Source organism: Peromyscus eremicus, unplaced genomic scaffold, assembly GCF_949786415.1.
Source record: "Peromyscus eremicus unplaced genomic scaffold, PerEre_H2_v1 PerEre#2#unplaced_300, whole genome shotgun sequence".
In the NCBI taxonomy this organism is placed as follows: domain Eukaryota; kingdom Metazoa; phylum Chordata; class Mammalia; order Rodentia; family Cricetidae; genus Peromyscus; species Peromyscus eremicus.
Window position 1 is genome coordinate 152,394 of NW_026734536.1, and position 22,847 is coordinate 175,240.

Below are 22,847 nucleotides of genomic sequence, written 5' to 3' on the forward strand. Positions count from 1 at the left end.
CACCTTAATTCAGCAAGGAGCCCCTTCCTGAAGACTTCTTTTACACTGGAAAATCTATTTTTAAATCACAACCCAGACATAGTCCCAGGAGTTGATAATTAAATTAAGCAGTGTTTCGGATGTGCAAAATTACAAGCGCTCACAGAGTGTCATGAGAGCCTGTCTGGTGATGCCTGAGCTTCATATCCAGGTGTCCATGGTGAATTCCCCTGCATCTCCAGTCACGTTGCCTGGCTCACTCCTGCATCCTCATCTTTGTGTTTCTGGGTCTTTAGCCCTAGAAAGCTGAACTCTTTATCCTCTGCTCATACACATCTTTGCTGACTTTGAATTCATTAGACACTAATGTTTGGGAAAGTGATCTAAATTTGTACACACATTTATTATAATATATAGTCTTCTCCCTTCATACTAAAGACAACTCATTCCTGACCAAATGTCTGGACGTGATGATGGGTGAGAACTTCCTGTTTCATGAACTCTCTTGCTAATCTCTACAACCATGAGACAACATTCTCGGAATCATAAAGTGTCTGAGCTGGGCTCAGGATCCCCCCGCCGCTCCCCAACTTTTCTTAGCTGTAGTCTTTGAATCAGCCAGGGATTCCTACTCTGATATCCAATATCTAATTCTGGTAACGACCTATACTTTTAAGTTGCTAAGGTCTCAGATCACCAAAAATGAAAGTCTTCTGACATCAAGACACATTCTGTGTCTTCGTCATGGTGAGCTGTTATAACAAATTAACACGGGCTGAATTCTAGAAGTCACAAAACTGAAACCTGGCTCCCTGGCTGGGTTGTAAATGAAGATTCCCTCTCTGGTTATTCTCTTATGATGTCATTTATGGTACAGAAAAATTCACATGTGCATGTATACACAATGTACACTTTCCTCCTACTTTTCCCTCTTTGTATGAGTCATTAATCCCTCTGTGAGACTCTACTCTCGTGATTCCATCTCAACTTATCCTCTCCAAAGGCTCCATTTCCCAAACCTACCACATTGAAAATCAGCATTAATGCAAATCCTGGGGTCGAGAGATATATAAACCTTCTACCCGAAGCCTTGTATTCTCAATACTATCTTCTTGTCTGCTCCCACGATAATTTATTCAGCTCACTTTCTTGGAATGCTATGTTGTAGACTTCTAATATAAATTAGAAGGCTCTTCAGCAACCTGCCTTTTCTCTATTCTAGTTTCCAGAAGAAAACTTTAGTCATGTCTTTTTGAATTTTTTGAGAATTTCATATATAAGTACTGTATTGACATAACTTCTGGCCTCTCTCTTTACCCCACCTACACTTCCCCATGACAACCCCTCCTTTTCAAAGAAGAGTTCATGACCTCTTCTTTACTATTGATAAATACACACACACACACACACACACACACACACACACACACACACACACACCCCACTGAGTCCATTTAGTGTTGCTTATTTGTACATGTTTTTAAGACTGACTACTTGGGACTACATAACCCAGCAGAGAGCTCATCCTTGGATAAAAATGATTCTCTGTCTCTCTGTTTCTCTGTCTCTCTGTCTCTGTCTGTCTCTGTCTGTCTGTCTGTCTCTCTCTCATTGATTCCCCCTATAGTTCTTTATGTAAGGCTAAACCTTATGAAGTTTCTCAGTGGGCACGTCCACAGTGCAGCTGCAACACCTAGGGCTCAGGGAAAATCATAGAAAAAGGGGCAGAAAGTTAGTAGGAACTCCTGTCACATTATTCTAACATTTAATGATTCTACAATTGTTATTTTCTGCAAAAGGGTTGGAAAACATGTGAGAAACATGTTAGTTTTCTCGAGATCGCACACATGTTAGACATCATCGTCTCCGGAATTTGCCACAACTAGAGCAACTTTGCACTGCTCAGAGCAGTCTGGCTGCCTCCATCAGCAAAGCAGAGTGGACATTCATATCAAAGTCTGTGCTAAAGGAAAAATGAAGTTGCAGAGTTTGCGGGAAAATGGATGGACTGCAAATGTGAAATATTGAGTGAGGTCATGTAATCTCAGAAAGAAAAAAAACTACATATTCTCTCTCACATGCAGTTTGTAGCTAATAACATATTTATATATGTACACAAATGTACTTGTGGGCACAGCACACCATGGAGGAAAGAGAACAGGAAAGGATAAATACAAGGGGCTGGGGAAGGACGGATGCAGTCACAGACAAGAGTTATGACATGATAGAAAGCTAATTGTTTTCCTAGTTCTAATTGTGTTATAGATGTTTCGGTTTTGGTGTTGAATAAGTACTTAAAATATAGTCGATAGAGTTAATAATTATGTATGATTATATGTATATATATTTTAAAATTCTAAAGTTGTAAAAAATACAATCTGGGGAATAAGGTAAGCAATAATAAATCCTATCTATCAAAGAAAAATTTCCTACCTTATACTGTGATCTGCTCCATCAATTCAATGTAACTGGTTATTTTTCGTTAACATTTATTAATGAAATAAAATAGAATATTTTGTATGTAAATTGAAATGCAAGCTCTGAAATGTAATTTTGAAGATGCTGTATTTTTCTTTACAAATCAGAATAGTTCAATCCATGTAAAATACTGGAAATTTTTTGCTGAACACAAAATAACATACCAAATTGAAGGAAAAAAATCAGTTTTTCCATACGGCAATCTGGGATATGATGTATGTAAGTGAAGCAAGGTTATTTGTTTTGTCTGGATGATTGTGTTTTCTTTTACAACATTTCTATATTTTATTATTATATACATTATATTTCTAACAAAAGATGAGAAAGATAGAGACATAGATAGGAAGGTGGACGAGAGAGAGGAAGAGGGGTAGGGAGGGAGGGAGAGAGAGACGGACAGAGAGACAGAGAGAGAGAGAGAGATAGACACAGAGAGACAGAGAGATGTTATAATCAACTTTTCCCCTTAGACACATGTCTTTTGACATTAACTTTTAAAGAACAGCTTAAGATATAAATAACATAACACAGTTTACTCATTTATAGTGTACAATTTAATGGTTTCGATGCAGTCAGTATTGTATAACTGTCACACAATCTGATTTGAGAACATTTTATCAATCAAAGGATGCATGTACCAATTAGCAATCACTTCTATGGCCATTCTCTCTATCCTAGGCAAATAATAATGGAATTTACAGCTTCTTAGATTAGCCTAGTCTAGATGTTTCACACACATATTGTCAGAAATAAGTACCTTTTTGACTGGCTTGTACAGATATTTAGTTGTAATCAGCCTTGATATTCTGTGCCCATGAATGCTCCTAGCTTGTTGTTCTTAATAGCTGGAAAGTGAAAACTATTCAGATGTCTGTCAGTGGACCCATGGATAAACATCCATGTACAAGTGTTGAGATCTATGTTTTCATTTCTCTTGAGTACATACCTAGACATAAAATTGTGGCCATATGGTAACGTTAGGTTTAACCTGTATTACTGCTGAAATGTTTTTCCAAAGTGACTACACCATTTTACATCCCAACCAGCAATGTATAAGGGTTACATTTCTCCACATCTCTTCTTATACTTCTTATTACTTGTCTTTCTTTTTATCCTAAGTATAATAACAGAGTGGGTAAGAAGCTGTATCTTATTGTGGTTTTTAATTGCGTTTTCATGATGACTAATGATATTGAGTTTTTTCCCAAGTGCTCATTGGTCATCTGTCAGATCCCTTGGCCATTTTTATAAGTTGAAGTGTTTTTTAATTTATTATTATTGAGAAGAAAAGTTCTTTCTGTATTAAAGATAAACACCCCTTATCAAACATGTGATTTGCAAATTTATCCCTTTGTATTGGGTTGTCTTTTCATTTTCTTTTCCTTCATGCATGTATGTGTGCATGCATGTGTGAGTGTGTGTGTGTGTGTGTGTGTGTGTGTGTGTGTAAGTGTGTGAGAGTGTGAATGTGTATATACATTGGATCTAGGACTTTGCTCATTCTGGGTTAGTGTTCTACCACTGAGATTCCCCCAGCCTCTCATTTCCACGACAACATCATTTGTACACAAGTGTATATAATTTTGATGTAGTCCAATCTTTTTTTTGTTATTGTGGCTTGTATTTTGATGTCATATCTATAAAAGTGTTTCCTAAGGCAGGGTGACAAAATGGCCTTGTATAGTTTCTCCTGAGAGTTAGCTTTACTTTTTGAGGCGAATATAAACATATTCTACAGGTATACTTTAAGTATTGATCATCTGAGCATATATACTACCTCTTAACAATCACTTTATAGATCCATTGGATTTAAAAGTGTTAGTAATGAATTATAAGCTTGGCATAGCATATACTAGGCAAGGAATGATAACTTTTTAAAGATGATTTTTAGGGTAAAACATATTTTACTTTTACTTTGGTAAAAGAATTCTTAAGTATCTAGGTTATATGGTGGAAAGAAATGCAGTTGTCTCATTTTGTAGGCATTTCATGCTATTTCAACCATAGAGTGAAAAGTGAAGCTTTCTTATCTTGAAATTAGTGAACTTTCCACTACAACAGCATTTCTCAAAACGTTTACAAAACAAAACAACCTTAAAATTAAAATTTTGTATTCACACTGATGAGGAGTTTCAGAATTGTAGTTAACTTTGATTATGACCAGATTCAAAGGCTCCGTTGATGTCATAGGCTTCTTTACAGTGTACAGTGCTTAGCTGACTGTCCTGCTTGGCTCCATATTCTACATATGGTAAATGGATGCATAAGAATATACTGATACCATGCCCTGCCTGCTTTGCAGCTACAGTTGAAAGATGTGCTCTTCTGATGACCCTACTAGAAGGGAGGATTCTGACTATATATCCATGGCTCATCCAACCTAAACCAGAGGTTTTACTAGCCTGATCAGAGTTTAGTCACATCTTACTTCAATTAAGTCTTTCCACATTAGATGTGGAGAGTGTTCCATCAAGTACAGAGATGCATTTTTTAAAAGGCTCCCTCCCTCCTTTTACTAATTGGGCTGATATTGGCCACTTGCCTTTTCAAATAAAACGAGTGTGGCTAAAATTACCGGAAAATGGCTAATTATGCCCACAATGGGAAAATTATTCCCATGAGTAAATACTCTAGAGTGTAAAATGAAATATCAAACCCAACCACAAAAGAATCTGTCTTAATAGTTATTCAGCTGCCCAGTCTGGAATGCTCATTAGATAAGCAAGTCAGCACAGAGCCACTGAGGTTCTGTGGCTTGTATTCTAGAGTGCTAGCAAAGGCCATTCCAACCCACCTTGAAGTCAAGTTAGGAGGCTTCATGTAGCCATCTTTTTTCAAAACTTAAAATGTCATATTTTTTCATGATGCCACTATTTGAATACACTGTATACAAAAATTTCGCTAGAACTTCAGTTTCTACACGCTCACTATTATTCAGGCAAATGGTCCATTTTCATTGTCAGATTCAAACTTAGACTCTTGGACTGTTAGCTATTGGAGATCCAAGGAGAATATCCCTAAGACACTAAAAACAAGTAGACAAAAACAGTGTCAGGAGAATGGTTTTAAGACTTTAGGATATAGTTCTTTAAAAAGATTTATTTATATTTTAGTAATTTGCATGTATGTATGTATGTCTGTGTGAATTTATGTTTAGCACATGCATACAGATGCCCAAGGAGGCTAGAGGGCCATTGGATACCCAGGTATAGAGCAATAGGTGATTATGAGCTGCCTAATGTGGGTGCTGGTTTGGTTTCCAGTACCCACATCAGGCAGCTCACAATCTTTGCAACTATTCCTTTTGGAAATAATAATATTATTAATTTTTGATTAATACAATGGATTTTGATCATATTTAGCTCTCTTCTTAAATCTCCTTTCAGATCCACCCCTATCTCCCTCCCATCCAACTTCATTCTCTCTGTCTTTCTCCCCGTCTCGCTGACTCCTTCCTTTCCTCTCTCTCTCTCTCCCACTCCCTCCCCCCTCTACCTATTGAGCCCAGTTGATGTTTCTCAAATGCTCTTGGCTGTGAGGCCAACCCTTGGAGTGAGGGCAACCTAACAAGGTTACCCCTTTAAAGAAGCTGACAATTGCCAAGAGCTGCAGAGATAGAAGTGGGACTTCCCACTCAACTCCTTGACTCCATTCTGGGATTTTATTAGATGTTGGTCTTGTCCATGCTTTCACAACCACTGGGAGTTCATATGGCAGACTACTTTGTTTCCTAGTAGTCATTCACCTCTTCTGGCTCATACAGTCTTTTTGCCTGCTATTCCTTGACAATACTTGATGCTGAGCAGTAGGGGGGGTGTGATATAAATATTCCATTTAGGGCTGAGTATTTCAGTTCTCTCATTCTCTGCTCATTGACTAATTGTGGGTCTGTGTATTAATTGCCATTCATTGCAAAAAGAAATTTCCCTGATGAGGACTGAGAGTTGTACTAATCTATGGCTATGATAAGAACTTTTGTGGGGCAGTTTATTACTGTGTCCATTTAGCAGAATAATAGTATTATGTTCTTTCCTGGGGCCTATGAGAGCCAGCCATGGAATTTTGGCTCCCTTTGGTAACAGGCGTGAGTTCCCTTTTATGAAGAGGTCTTTAGACCCAATCAACAAATGGTTGGTTACTTCCATGATTTTCATGCCACTATTGTACCAGTGGGCATGTCTTGTCAGGCCATTCATTATTGTAGCACACAGGGTCGCAGCTAGAAAGATGGATGATTACATTTCTCTTATGCTAATGTGCTTCCTAGAACTAAGAAAGTTAGATAGCGGGCCTGGAGAGATAGCTCAGTGGTTAAGAGCACTGGCTGTTTTTCCAGAGGACCTGGGTTCAATTCCCAGCACCCACATGGCCACTCACAACTGTCTGTAATTCCAGTTCCAGGGGATCAGACACTTTCACACAGACATACATACAGGCAAAACACAAAAATGCACATGGAATAAAAATAAATAAATTATTAAAAAAAAAAAGTCGGGTGGTGGTGGCGCACGCCTTTAATCCCAGCACTCCGGAGGCAGAGCCAGGCGGATCTCTGTGAGTTTGAGGCCAGCCTGGGCTACAAAGCGAGTTCCAGGAAAGGTGCAAAGCTACACAGAGAAACCCTGTCTCAAAAAACAAAAACAAAACAAAACAACAGCAACAACGAAAAGTTAGATAGCAGGAGTGAAGCTTCCATGTGTACAGATTGATTTCTCTATGCTCTGTCACTCAAGCACATGTTATCTTCAACAATAAGGTCTTCCTGTCAGATCTGGAGGGTAACCAAGAGCAATGACAATAGGCTGTCACATTTTTTGGCGGGATCCTTTGAGATCCCAGTAACTCTTTATATTTGATTTGCCTTAAAACTGTGCGGGTTATTCTGGGCCACATTTGGCTGTAGCATTAAAATCTTAGACTGTAATTTCTCTGTCAATGACTATATTGTATGTGAAACAAATTGGTAAATTGTAATGATAATTCTACTGTAAGATTTATGTTTTGTCAAAAATAAGCAGTGAGAAGAAAAGGAAAAACAATCATGTTTTGAGACATTTATATTAAAACTTTCCCTCTGTAGTAGATATATATATTTTTTTTAGACTGCAAGAAAGGAATTCTAACCTGAAAGAGTTTATCCTTTGAGTTGACTAAGGAGAAATGACTTATCTGATATGCCACAAGAAAGGGAATACACGTGCTAGCTAGGACATATCTAATCTTTCATAAATCCTACGTCTAGGATATTAAAGCATGTAGATATGTGTGGGAAATGAAGCTTCTGTTGGCTGGCTTTGTAGCGACTGGATAAAAAAAAAACAGAGAAAAGAATATGGTTTTGGTCCTAAAATAACTCAGGATATTTCAGAAGCAGAGGAATAGAAATTGGAAGCTATTTTTTTCTTAATCTTAGAGTGAACATACTCTTTCAATATTAGGATTAGTCAACTCAACTAAAAATTAAGACATCATAACAAAATAAACATAAAGTATATATATATATGTTAATAATAATAAGCTGAGAAAAGAATAAGCAGACTTGCAGGTAGCATACAAACATTTGCATCATTGTGTCCTGACAAATTAATATTTATTAGCCTATACCAATTTATACTTTTTTTAGAACAAAATTTATTGCTATGCTGCAATAAGCCAATAGCAGTGTCCTTTTCAAAATTCATTAACTTTATAGAGAACAGTCTTAAAAATTGCATTTAACAGTATGAGACACAGTTTAAGTTGATTTTCAGTTACATTTGCAATAGTGCTATCCACTTGCCCACCCATGGTCTATCTATGACTCATCTAAAGAGCCTATGGTGAAAGGGGTGATTCTTCCATTGCTCTCACTCATTGCCTGTGACTATTATCAGGGAAACTTGGAAAAGACCTTATAAGAGCAGGTGACAGCGATGAATTGAATCACCCATAGACTGGATATCGTTGAGTCTTGTGTGTGATTGATGATTATCTCACAAATTTACTGCTATAATCTTGACAAACATAGGTGATCCACCTGCCCCACTGACTGGGAATGCAGTACTCAGTGTAACATGCAACCTTGTTCCCAAGAGCAAGTTTTCCAGATCACATAGTAATGGAGTGATGATGGAAAGCTTTAAAAGTGAAGCTATTTGCATTGAGAATATTTCTTCAGTTATTGTGGCCAAGATAGATCTCACAAAGATGCATTTTTAGAACTCTAATTTGGTAATCTAGTAGATAACCACAAAAACAAGAGCAGTGTTGGGTAAAATGTTTCTCAATGTGCTATGTTTGAGAAATCTCCAAACATGATTTTGAAGCACTTTGCCTTGAAAATTTTAGCCCCTGTACATAATAAAGGAAATTGAATCTTGACACATGTGTAAATCATCAAAGCATTGTTTTGTTAAACCAATCTTTTTTCCAAACAGAATATTATTTATGTATATTCTAATTTGCATGTATCTGTACATACGTACAGAAGAATATGAACTGGTCTTCTTTTAAACATAGCTTCCGGTGTTTTAAATTTTGCTTAATCTTGATGCATTCCCAAGTTAGTAGACTATTTCTTATTCGACATTCTGGCATCTGCAGTTTTGAAGACTATATAGCTTTCATGATCTTATTTTGTAAGGAAGTAGAGATGATCATATAAGTATTTTACAAAAGAATTTCATTGTCAGTATAAATCAATGGTTCTCAGCCTTCCTAATGTTGGGATCTTTTAATACAGTTTCTCATGTTGTGATGACCTCCAACCATAAAATTATTTTGTTGCTACTTCATAACTGTAATTTTGCTACTGTTATGAATCGTAATGTAAATATCTAATGTGCAACCTGAAAGGGTTTGTGACCCATAGGTTGAGGACTGCTGGTATAGATTCACAATCAAAAACCTTCTAAAATAAGAAGTAACAATTGCTACTTATGATCAATATTCTTGATATTAACTTTGGTATTTTCTAAAAGTATTTTATCAGTTAATTAATTAATTAATTAATTAATGTATTCAGTAAATATTTATGACCGTCTAGTCAGGAAAGTGCACTGATGACTGAGATGTGACTTCTGTCTTTGAAAAACCATACTAGCAAATGAAAGGAAATCGAAAACTTAAAGGAATAATAATACATTGCAATAAGAGATAGTTCAAAAGAAGATTAACCTTTATCCCAGAGGACTTTTGGCAAATCTAGTTGTATTTAAAATTTATATAAATCAAAAATTCATTTGGATTGTTCAATGTTCCAACTATCCTAGATAAATGAAAATTAATATCATGTTTGAAAACAAAATATAAACAAATATGAAACAACATCTAAAACAATACTATTCTATGTTTTATTAGAATTTACTTTCTTTCAACCTTTCTGGTATTGCAGACAATCAATTCAAATTCAAATATAAATAATATATAACTATAGACATGTGAGGCCGGTACCTAGATTTTTGTGTTGACGTGACTATAGTTGCTTGTGCATATCATGCATGTGTGTATGCATGTGCACAAGTAGGGATAAAATTGGCAAGCCTTCCAAATAAATTTGCTACAATCTGACCCTATACTGAAAGACAAGCTGGAGATAAAAGCGAATGAATTGAAAAAAATTAGAGTAACCAATCATAAAAAATTAGCTCATTAGATGCAAAACCTTAAGCCAGCTAGTCATGTATTCAGCTTTGTAACCTTTATTCAGTGTTCTGTATTTATTTATTTATTAATTTTTGTGTTTTTGTGGCAGGGCCAAGCACTTGCATGGCATATGTGTGGAGGTCGCAGGATTATTAGCAGTAGTTTATTCTTGCTTTCCTTTCTGTGGGTCATCAGGTCATGTGGGTACTCAGGTCATCAGGTCATGTGGGTACTCAGGTCATCAGGCTTGGTGGCAAGCACCTTTTCCTTCTGAGCCATATTTCTGGCCCTCTTTTATTTATTTATTTTTTTAGAAAATGATTCATTAATACTTAATTACATCAGATACTATGTAACCACCAAAAATAGAGGTTACAAATATAATTTTTACTGTTTTAGATATTAAACAAAAATAAATCATTTTCCCCATGGTTTGAATAATAAATGTTTCAAAATTAATCATTATTAACAACATGATACTTAAAAAAGGTAAAAGTGAGATACAGCTGCCCAAGTATAGAGAGATAAGAGATTTTATGAGCAGAATCTGTAAAGTTATGCTCATGATAATCTAACAAATCAATATTGACGTCTTTGCTTCTTTGTAATAACAGCAGCGCAGCATGGTTGGAAGCAGGTCATAGTCAGAACTGCCGGGGCTCCATGACTCATTAACTCGCTAACAATCCCAGGAAACCTGGAGTGCTCTGTACTGTCCCCAGGTCCAGATGAAATGAGTTACTTAATGAAGAATTTCAAATTGCTACAGTTTTGCGTTCCTTAACCAGGCATCTTAATAAGTTATTATAGCCGTGCTAAGAAGAGCTTAGAAAACTACATGGACCTTTTACCCCTCTTTAATTCACATGCATGTATCCCTCTCATTACAAGAAAATTGCTTTCTTCTGTTTCTTTTTTTGTTTTTTTAAATTGATTTTTGGATGATTGAAGTTTCAGAAAACCATACCCATTGTTTTAAAGTAGAATGATTGAAAGTACTTATAAAATTACATAAAAATAATACAGAAACATCTACTAAAGTTATAAATACCTTAGGAAAATACATTAACAAATCAATGAAGAAATAAAATGTAGATGCTAATTTTCAAAATAATTTTGTTTGTTTGTTTATTTATTTTTTTGTTTTGAGACGGAGTCTCATGGCATAGCTCTGCTTGGCTTCAAACTCCCCATGTTGCCAGGCTTGCCTTGAACTCACAGAAATCTGCCTGCCTCTGTCCTGGGATTAAAGGTGTGTACCACCAGGCCTGGTAATATTTTCTTCGAAAATATAATCACTTTAAAAATTATTTACTTATAGGAAAAATGTACATTTCTAGGCCAACTGTGTTCTTATTATATAATCTATTGTCTAAACTGAAAATTTACATTCAGTGACTAAATTGTCTTATAGTAACTCAAGCATAATATAAACAAAGAATCAATAAACAAAGTCAGGATAAAGACTGTCCTGTATTATCCTGTACAGTACCATTTCTGTAGTTCATTAAAAATTAGAGTAGCTCAAGAATGTATAATTTTAGTAGAGGTATTACCTAGAAAATTTCAGTTTATTATGGAAATAATTTTGTCTTATTAACATCATATTTAATTATTTTAAATCAATCCATATTTTAGGTCATGACCCTTGTAATTAAGAAGTTCTTGAAGACAATGTCGAATATGATCCAGGAGAAAATGTGATTTGAGTCTGGAGACAATTGTGCATGTAAGTATTTGGAAATTAGATTTTCCAGGGGTGAAATGTAACTAACAACTAAAATAACAACTTGCTAATTACTGAATTACAGAAACTTGGATTGGTACTTTCCAGTCTAGCACACTATTTTTTTTTTTTTAAGATATGAGAATAATACAGTCCTTCCTGATTTTCAGATATACTTTTCTTAAGATCTTAAAAAGCAAGTCCAGGGTAGCTGATTAATAGAACAGAAACAATATTCAGAAGATTGCTCATGGTTGAAAAAAGCGTCTTCAGCTAGGTAGGTGCATCAGTGGGGGTGAATAATGGAGCAAATTCAATCTAACAACCGATGGGGTCTCAATGCATGTCATAAAAAACACAAAACATGGGGCCATGTGGAAAAGGGCCTCCTAATTTTATTCTGAAAATTGTATATAATGAATGTCATGCCTTGCTTTCTAACAGAATTCAATTCAAGTTCATTGTTCAGTGGCAAATATCTACTGAAGATCTTCTTTATTTCCTATGAAAAATCATGGTTATATTCTAATTTAAGCGTGTATCATGTTCCGTGGCTATATCATGATAACCCAGACGTTTAACATTAGTGTGTTAGAGTATATTATTAGGAAATGAGCTTTAGGGGCTTCAGCCCAGCAGGGTCTGCCTCACTATTCAGCTGGCAGATGATGTTGGAGAGGCCATTTTCACCAGCACAGAATGTGATTTAACATTAGAAATACACTAATTTTGCTAATAATGTTCATAGCCTTATTTCAATAATGTAGATGACTTTGGGAGTCTTTTTATTTCCTGATTTAAAAGAATTAATTTCTGTGTTAACTACTTTTTTTTTGTCATTTTAACAAAATACCTGTCAGGAAACAATCTTAAAGGAAGAAGGTTTATTTTTTTCCTCATGGTTTGTCAAAGAAGTAGTGACAGTAGGGATTTGAACCATTTGTCTCTACAGGGCAAGGAGCAGACAGCAATGGATGCTCCCATTTAGCCCGCTTGGTCTTTTTTATTTAGTTCATGATCCCAGGTCACAAAATACTGCTGCCCACAGTTAATGTAGAGCTTCCCACATCAATTAACCCATCCAGATAATTCCTCACAGACATACCTAGAGGCTAACTTAAAAAAAAAGAATTATTTATTCATTCATTCATTCATTCATTCATTTATTCATTCATTTTACATCCCAGCTGCAGTTTCCTCTCACTCCTTCTCCACATCCCCTCTCTGTTCTCACCCCACAATCCACTCCTCCTCAGTTTCTGTTTAGGAAAGGGCAGGTCTCCCACGAGTATCAACAAAATATGGCATATCAAGTTGCAGTAAGACTAAGCACCCCCCCATGTAATAAGGGCTGGGCAATGAGACCCAGTGTAAGGAGTAGGGTTCCAAAAGCCAATAAAGAGTCAGAGATAGCCCCTTCTCCCACTGTTAGGAGTCCCACAAGAAGACCAACCTACAAAACTATAACAAATGCAGAGTGCCTAGGTCGGTCCCATGCGGGCTTCCTGGTTGTTGCTTCAGTTCCCAGAGGCTAACTTAATGTGGGTAATTCCTCACAGGTGTGCCTGGAGGCTAGGCGATTCAAAGCCCGTCCATTGATAATTAGATAATTAGTATTAACACAAATTTAATCACAATTTTCTACAGTGAAGAGTTCTTTTCCTTCCTTCCTTCCTTCCTTCCTTCCTTCCTTCCTTCCTTCCTTCCTTTCTTCCTTCCTTCCTTCCTCCCTCTCTCCCTCCTTCCCTCCCTTCTTCTTCCTTCCTTCCTTCCTTCCTTCCTTCCTTCCTTCCTTTCTTTCTTTCTTTCTTTCTTTCTTTCTTTCTTTCTTTCTTTCTTTCTTTCTTTCTTTCTATCTTTCTCTTTCTGGGGAAACCAGTCCTGGCTGTCCTGGAACTCACTCTGTAGACCAGCCTGGCCTCAAACTCACAGAGATCTACCTGCTTCTGCCTCCTGAGTTAACTACCTGGCTTAAAACTTCATTTTTATGTTGTTCGAATGTTAATTTTCAAGAAATTGGCCTGAGAATAATTTTCTTCCTTAAATTGAAGTCATGAAGTTACAGGTAAGTTTAATACTTACAAGAAATAAAGATAAATTATATGTATATAATAAAATGTAAAAGATAGTCACATAAAGCTGATTATGTTTGTAGTTAAATAATTTTATTCCAATTTTGGTAAAGGCAAAGAAAGCAAGATACTTTATAATTACACAAAATACATATACAAGATGTTTTCTTTATTTGTAAGTGAAGTTAAACTAGAATATATTTCACTAAACTCTGTTATACTTTAAGCCATAATATTCTCAATATTTGTATGACTACTAATCAAATCCTTAGAATTAGTGTAGAATTATAACAGATATTTTCTTTTGAAGCATATATTGATTTCATGAGTATTGAATTGCATTTATTTCATTTTTATTACAGTTTGAACACACAACACATTTCATTTGAACACTAATGATGGAGAAAAAGCATATGCTGTATTTTCTGTTTCTCTTGCCTTTTAATATGGTAAGCATTCATCCCACTTATTTATCTCATTAATTATGACTATGCTTCACTTACAATATATTCATCTAATTGATAAAAGTTAATTAATACAAGTTAAAGTAGTTATTGAATAAGTTGATTTTATTTTTATATCCAAGTAACACAGCAATAATCCACTTCTCTTTACTATTTTTTGTACTTTGAATTTTTATAACCAATATGGACTGTTGGGTTTTTGGAAGGAGGTTGGAAGATCAGTGGATTCAAATGTACAAAACTTTTGTTAAAGTGGTAAAGTTAGGAAAACACTGGGATAATGCTTTATAATAGTACAATTACACACAGCACATAAAATACATTTAGAGAGACACATGGATTTAGTTATTTGTTGGAAAAAATCCATATTCTAGTCTTAAAATTTTTTCCACTAATTGATTGTCATATATCGATTGAAAAAATCTAGGAGACATGTACTGTATTTGTGTACTGTATTACATGTACTTATTCATTCATTAATTCACTCATTCAAATGGATCTTGATGCTGAATTTGGAGCAAGTGTGTCTCCATGTGTGTATTCACTTCCATGTGCTTCTCTGCATATGTGGGTTAGAGATGTGAAGCCAGAAGTAAAGGCAGAGGATTATCAAGGCCAAAAGAGCTGCATGCTTCATGGTTTCACTTATTTGTAGTTACGTGACCCTTCATCTGGCTTTCTGCATCAAATTAAAGACATCAGTGCTGCTCTTCTTTCTTTATATGGATGAAAAACCCAAAGACATAATCTCATCTAATTCTGTGCCAGCAAAGTATTTTCCTGTGGTGTTTCCTAGCAAAGCCCTCAAAAAGATTCAAACGAAGGGATTAAAACACAGCACTGAGGGCTGGAGAGATGGCTCAGCGGTTAAGAGCACTGGCTGCTCTTCCAGAGGTCCTGAGTTCAATTCCCAGCAACCACATGGTGGCTCATGACCACCTGTAACGAGATCTGGTGCCCTCTTCTGGCCTGAAGGAATATACGCAGCCAGAACACTGTATACATAATAAATAAATAAATATTTAAAAAAAAAAAAAACACAGCACTGAAAACCTCAATGAGCAATATTCCATTTCTGTGAGTCCATGCACTGGAAAACATCCCCAAGTCTAGAAGGAGTCCAGTGTCTACACTTAGGAGATGCTATCTTGGGTAACTGACTAGACTTCGGTGGACAGAACCATTTCTTCAGCACCCTCAGTCAAGTGTGCCAGCAAGCTACATGGGCCAACCTGAGTTCCCTGCAGGCAATACTGGAGCATTTTACCCATCAAGTTAGTGTAATATAAGGCCCTGTGACCCTTTCTCTTGAGTTCATCCATGGACAGTGTGTAAATATATTTGAAATTATCATTACTTTGCTTATTTTCTACAAACCTTTTCAGAAACATGGCTTTAATGTTTGTTTGTTTGTTTGTTTGTTTTTCTAATATTGTCTTAGGATAGGATGGTAGCTCAATTTACAGTGCTGGCCTACATGAGGCACTAGGTTCAACCCCCAACATTGAAAAGTAAAATCAAATAACTTAAAAATAGTCTCAATGTTCCAGAATTTCATTTATTATGTCCCAGGGTAACTTCTGTATAAATCTCTATCGGGAAACTCAAACCTACCAGAAAATAACAGCCAATATTAGTGCTAATCAGGTAATGTGGTGCCATCCAGTGAGGAAATTATTATTTTGATGTTACAAATGTACAAAATTTGATTATTTTCCATGTTATCGGTACTCCCTGATATCTAGATGCTATTTTCTACTGTTTTACAATATGAAAGAGAGTCTCGGTAGTAGTGATGGATACTTTACTGGCATTCACAGAGCAATTAAAAACACTGGGGGACTGTAAATACAGCTGCTGGCGTTCCAGAACAAGTGTGTAGGCTGTGCTGTAGCCGGCCGACTGCCACAGGCTTCGGAGAGTCAATGGTGCTTCTCAGCGCTGTCGTCGGCAGCAGCCCGAAGGCTATTTCAAACTGGACACAGTAAGAGTTTCAGACCTAAAGAAAGTGGCGAACACTACACACGGGGTTTTCCTCATAAGAGTCATTTAGCAAGCAAGCACCTCTCTGCTTTTGCTGTTTTCCACCGGGTCTCTAGGGCTTCCACCCCTCTGAAGGCATTGTTGTTTTCCTCCCTTAGACTCTCGTTACAGCGGAGCCAGACGAAGGAAACCTGTTTGGCTTTAACCAAACAGAGCTGGGAGTCACTAGAAACAAGATCATGACCGCTCAATACGAGTGTTACCAAAAGATTATGCAAGACCCTGTTCAACAGGCTGAAGGTAATCGCTACTAATTCCAAACGCACTTAGCACATATTTAAAAGAACTATCTATGTGGGCTCTTCACATCCATTAACTAAAAATTAATTAGTCGCTTATTTTCTAGTTGTGTACAAATTTCATTATATATTTGTGAAGTGTGTTTTATGACATGATTCAACTCAGTAAAATTTAACAAAACATTTCGTACACTGAATTTTCCAGAATTATCCCTTAGAAGGTGTAAGAATACTCAAAATATTAATCGATACTAGAATTAAAACAAGACAAGTCAATAATCATTGACCTTCGGTTCATGTAATTTGTAAATTTATCTTTTTAAAAAACACCTTGCTTGATAGAACTTGTATTTAAATAATACACATATGTTCATAGTAAATTTGGTAGCAAAGCTATCAAAGTCTTCCTTAAGAAAACCATTTGGGGCTGGAGAGATGGCTCAGTGGTTAAGAGCACTGGCTGCTCTTCCTGAGGTTCTGAGTTCAATTCCCAGCAACCACATGGTGGCTCACAATCATCTGTAATGAGATCTGGTGCCCTCTTCTGCCCTGCAGACAGAATATTGTATACATAATAAAGAAGTCAAAAAAAAAAAAAAAAAAGAAAAAAGAAAACCATTTGCCGTTAGTACCATTCATGAAGGACCTTCCACGCACCAGATCTCTGCTTTGATTCTGGATGTAGAAGATGAGCAACAAAAGTAGAGTTTCTATGCATATCCAAGCCCAAAAGAACTCCCTGGTTTAATCTGGGAAGCCCAACGCAGAGTTAGTTTCAATGACAGAGTACAAAACAGTGAGCCAAAGCAAAACGTGGACCCTTTACATAATTCTGTTTTTTAAACTGTCAGAGAAAAGAGAGATTTCAAAACATTTAGAAAAAGAACCATTTATAATATACTTGTATGTAACCAAATAAGAAAGCAAAATGTGAGTATCTGTAATCAAAAAGAAATTTGCTTTTAAAAGTGAGAAAAACCCTTTTCACACTTAGCACCTTTAAACTTAATTGAAATGAACATTAATTTACTAATATTTTAAGAACTGTTTATGTGCTGGAGCTGCACATTTGTTATAGCAGTCAGCAAAGTATGTTTTAAATTTTTCCAAGCAATTGTAAACTATCTGATTTAGGACATCAATAAGATTGAATTATAAAATAATTAAAACATCTGTATGCCAATTCTATGTCAACTGACATAATTTTATTCCATATCATTGCTTTGTAATTATTGAATTAACCCCTTGAAAGTGATCTAGATAAAGGTTTAAGTACTAAAAGTTAATGCTGAACATTAGAAAATCTTTTTGATTTCATAATAAAACAATTCTGTGATAAAATAGTTCAGGATCACTGCTTATTTTAACTCAGAACTTCACAATGCATTTTTCAATTTGTAAAAAAAAATACACTAAAGGTAGACTAAATAACTATATATTTTTTTAAATCTGAAATCCATTTGAACAAAGACATCTATCTCACTCTGACTCCATAGAACACAGTGGAAAAAAAAAAAGACATTGTGATGCATCATGTTGCCCATGTAGAAGTGTATTATACACAGTCTTGCAGTGGGAACTTGGACGGTTTAATATGAGTCCTGAACCAGTAAGAATGTTTCTTGATAGATCACAAAATTTATTTTACTAGCTATATATGATTGTGAACATTTTAAAATTTATTTAAGATCACAGGAAAGAAAGCTGTGGTTGTCCTATTTGACTTTTCAAAGTTTGCAATTACTTACAGTTTTAGGCCACCAGAATTATTATGGCTCCATTGGGGTTAAAATGATCATAAGGCGGTTGTACAGATATGCTATTATTAATAGATATTTTATGCAGCAGTCAGCGTTCTACTGAATTCTGACAAATTCTAGATTGTTATAGATTTTTAATTAGATATTTTTACAACATTATTGTAATATGAAAGATATATTATACAAGCTTCTTTATCTTCACATTGATGAAAAATAAGATGATTATATTTAAAATGTGAAAATAGTAATACTGACTAGAAGGTTTTTACTTCAGAAAATGCTCAAAAAACTTTCCTTAAGAATACAGTTTCCTGGGGCCTATGCAGGGTCCCTTGGCTCGGCCTGGGAGGAGGGGACTGGACCTACCTGGACTGAGTCTACCAGGTTGATCTCAGTCTGTGGGGAAGGCTTTGCCCTGGAGGAGATGGAAATGGGGGCCGGGCTGGGGGGAAGGTGAGGAGGGCAGGAGGGAGGAGAACAAGGGTTCTGTGGCTGATATGTAGAACTGAATTGTATTGCAAAATAAAAATTAAAAAGAAAAAGAATACAGTTTCTAGGTGGGCGATGATGGCGGCACAGGCCTTTAATTCTAGCACTAAGTAGATCAAGGCAGGTGAATCTCTGTAAGTTTGAGGGCAGCCTGGTCTACAAAGCAAGTTCCAGGACAGCCAGGGCTGTTACACAAAGAAACGCTGTCTCGAAAAACAAAAACAAAAACAAAAAAAAAATTAACAGGGACACTAATTAACAACTATCTCATAGTTAGATAAAATAGTCAAAGATACCCTGATTTATTGAACAATTGCTTTTGAAGAAATTGAATCTAATATTTATGCAGAGTCATTTCTAAATTTGGTTTGGATATTATTAATAATAGTTCTTAATGGTTACTGTAATGATTACTTAGTGACGAAATCAAGCAATTGTTGTGGGCTTTATACATCTTCATTTCCAGGAGACTTCTTTATACCAAGGCACTGAGAAACCTTCCTTAAGAGTTTGTTTCCCTGGGTAGCTCCAGAGACTTAGTACCCTTTGTTTTCATTTCTCTCTAAGGCCTTTACTGCAACAGAACCTGGGATGGATGGCTATGCTGGAATGACGTTGCAGCGGGAACTGAATCGATGCAGTATTGCCCTGATTACTTTCAGGACTTTGATCCTTCAGGTATATGCTGGGATTTAATTACAGATCTTATTGCAATCTGTTTAGTGAACACTGTGTTTATTAAATGCATTCGGAACCTATCACAAACGTAGTCTAGAAACTTTGTAGTATATAAATATCTTGATGTTTAATGTTCTATTTCTGAATTCATTTGACCAAAGAAAAAATTTGAACAGAAGCCGTAGGTTTATTAAACTCTTTTTAAATTTTTTCCTTTTTAATATTAAAGAAAAGGTTACAAAGATCTGTGACCAAGATGGAAACTGGTTTAGACATCCAGACAGTAACAGAACATGGACAAATTACACTCTGTGTAATAACAGCACACATGAAAAAGTGAAGGTATGTGACAATTGTGAGTTGAAAATTTGGTTTACATTTTTAAAAACAGTTCAAAAATTACTGGGGAAAATTAGTCAATGTTCCATTCCACACTAAAACCATTTCCTAACATCATTTGAGAAGAACAATGAAAAAAAATCTGTGGAAAAGCTGCTAGTAATTGTGTCCTTGCACTGGGGAAGTAATCCTGTTAGATAACAGTGTACTTACAAGTCAGTGCCTCAGTATAGGGGTTTCAGATTTTCCAAAGAAAATATAACTTAAAAGTGTAATATAAGGGAAAGCTTTCATTTCTAGTGGAATTCTAGAATTACCTCAAAAACTGTCGGCAGGCAAATGGGATAAGCTCAGTGGGTTTTAAACCTCCACCTCCTCCTCAGTAGAAGGTGCTCATCCTAACTGGCTGTGGAGTCTTTCAGTCTTGTTCCTGCTTTGAAACTTAGAATTAAAGCAATGGTGAAGAACAGTACTCACAGAGTAAAGCTTGAGTGAAATACTTTTATGTATTTTCAGTTTGTGTGTGTGTATGATTAAAAGTGTGAACACTGATATGTGTTTCCTGTTTTGGCAATTTATCTGCCCCATGGCCATGACAAGAAATCCCTGTGCTAAACAGGATAAGTGTACTTTCTTCTAGTGACTTTCAGAAGACCAGTAGAGTGCAATCACTCAATAACTGCAGGCTACCACTGGATTTATATATCATGTACGCTCTCCCTCTCAGAGCTGTTTAAGTTATAGACCAAAACCAAATCCCAAACCAAAACCAAAACACAACCCAACCAACCTAACCAACCAACCAACTAACCAACCAGCCAACCAACCAACCCACCCTCTATAAATATTAAAAGCAAGTAGAAAAAGAAAGAAAATGAAAACTAAGAAGAAAATGTTAAAACACATTTCTATAGATCAAAGGATTTTTAAACTTTCCATATTAAATTAAGATCTGTCTCTGAGCCTCAGATTCGTGAAAAGAAATAGAAAAACTCAATAGGTAAAGAAAGCCTTATTAGGCGTTTAATTCTGAACAAACCAAATCTTGGGTATCAAGTGATTTTAAATAAAAAATTGCTGATTTTATTATAGTATAAAATAGATCAGTAAATGCATTACTTCAAAGATTTAATATGTGACTTTATGATTTCTTAAAAAGGATACATGACTCATAAGTATTTGATGTACTTCATTAACATGTTTTCAAGGATTTATTGGGTTTCAAGCAAGTGATTATAAATCTATCAACATTTTTTAAAAAAATAAAATCTAGTAATTTGTATCTCATCTAATACACAAATAGATTTCAGATACAGAATTCATTCTATTTTTTTTATCACACAATTATAGACTGCACTGAATTTATTCTACCTAACTATAATTGGACATGGATTATCTATTGCATCCCTGCTCATATCTCTCATCATATTTTTTTATTTCAAGTAAGTATATTTAACTTTTTTTTAAATTTGAGAACTGTGGTAAATTCAGGTTATGTGTGTATTGAACTCATGTGCTGAAAAAATATACAAACTATATGTATATTTTTTGTATATTTGTATATTATTGTGTATAAACAATATTAAGTTTAATATTTAAAATAAATTGTGATTTTATTTTAGTTTCATGAAATAGGCAAGTTACTAATGAAATATCTCAATCTTAATTTTATAAAATTAGTAGGCATATAAAAATAAAACATATGCTTTGATCATGTTGGTTTAGAGGGCTGGTCTTGTTTTCTTGGTGTCCTCCATCCCCTATGACTCTTACATTCTTTATACCTCCCCATCCCTAGGGTTTCCTGAGCCCTGAGGGGAGGGATTTAATGAAGATATCCCATTTAGGACTGACCGTTCTAAGGTCTCTCATTCTCTTCATAATGTCTGGCTGTGGGTCTCTATATTTATTCCCATCTGCTGCAGGCAGAAGCTTCTCTGATGATGGCTGAGCAAGGCAATGATCTATGAGTATAACAGAGTCGCATTAGGAGTTATTTTATTGCTTTTTTTTTTTTTTTTTTTTTTTTTTTTTAGAACAGTAGTACTTGGTTTTGCCCTAGGTCTCTGGGCTATCTGGTCTTATGTTTTCAGTGTCAGGTATGGGATCCATCTCATGGAGTGGGCCTTAAGTCAAATCAGACATTGGTTGGTTACCCCCAGAATTTTTGTGCTATCACTGACCTAGCATATTGTATGTACAGGCAGGAATACCACTGTGGATCATATGGATGTGTTGATGTTTGCATTTCTCTTTTGGTAGCATGCAGAGTGCTTTCCTGTACCAAAGATGCAGGAACATAGGGAGGAAGGCTCTATGTAGTCACTAGCTTGACTTGTCTATGTTCAGTGAGTTGTTTAAGTGTTGTCTTCAGCAATGGGCCTTTCTGTCAGTTTGTGGAGAGCAATCCATAGTCTTGGCAACAACCTGGGTTGTTTCTGGTTCCCATGGGACTCCTTTGGCCAACAACTCGATTCAATGGAGCTGAATCCTGTCACTGGAAGCTTAATTTGTTGTCAAGAGATGGCTAGATAGGACTGTCTCCCTGATTCTTTGGCAATTTGATTTGGATTGCCTTCATGTATATATATATATTTTGGGAAATTTCTACTCTATTAGGTTTCCTTACTAGCCCTCAAATGACCCTTAATTTTTAACTGTCTCTCCCCATATTCCCTTCTTCTTCCCCCTCTTCCATCCTCCCTCCCCACTTGATCCTCCCATTCCAGCCCCCCCCCCCAATTTGGCCATGACTGTCTATTTTATTTTCCTTTTCTAATGAGATTTATCTTCCCACCAGTCCCTTACTCTATACCCACTCTCTGTGATTCTATGAATTGTCGCTTGGTTATCATTGACTTAACAGCTAATATCCACCTATAAGTGAATACATACCATATTTGTCTTTCTGAGTCCAGGGTACTTCACTCAGGATGACTTTTTTCTAGTTCCCTCTT

General features: G+C 35.8%; 1 protein-coding gene across 2 annotated transcripts in view; it reads left to right on the forward strand.

The window, feature by feature from the left end:
- Calcrl (calcitonin receptor like receptor) overlaps nt 1-22,847 on the forward strand; it is a 96,285-nt gene that overhangs the window by 36,981 nt on the left and 36,457 nt on the right. For both annotated transcript variants that reach the window (XM_059252846.1, XM_059252847.1), the window contains 6 exons: nt 11,719-11,809; nt 14,241-14,327; nt 16,484-16,625; nt 19,441-19,551; nt 19,781-19,893; nt 21,241-21,332. In XM_059252846.1, coding sequence (XP_059108829.1) covers nt 14,274-14,327; nt 16,484-16,625; nt 19,441-19,551; nt 19,781-19,893; nt 21,241-21,332 — 512 coding nt within the window. In that variant the 5' untranslated portion in view covers nt 11,719-11,809; nt 14,241-14,273. The remainder of the gene's footprint in view (nt 1-11,718; nt 11,810-14,240; nt 14,328-16,483; nt 16,626-19,440; nt 19,552-19,780; nt 19,894-21,240; nt 21,333-22,847) is intronic.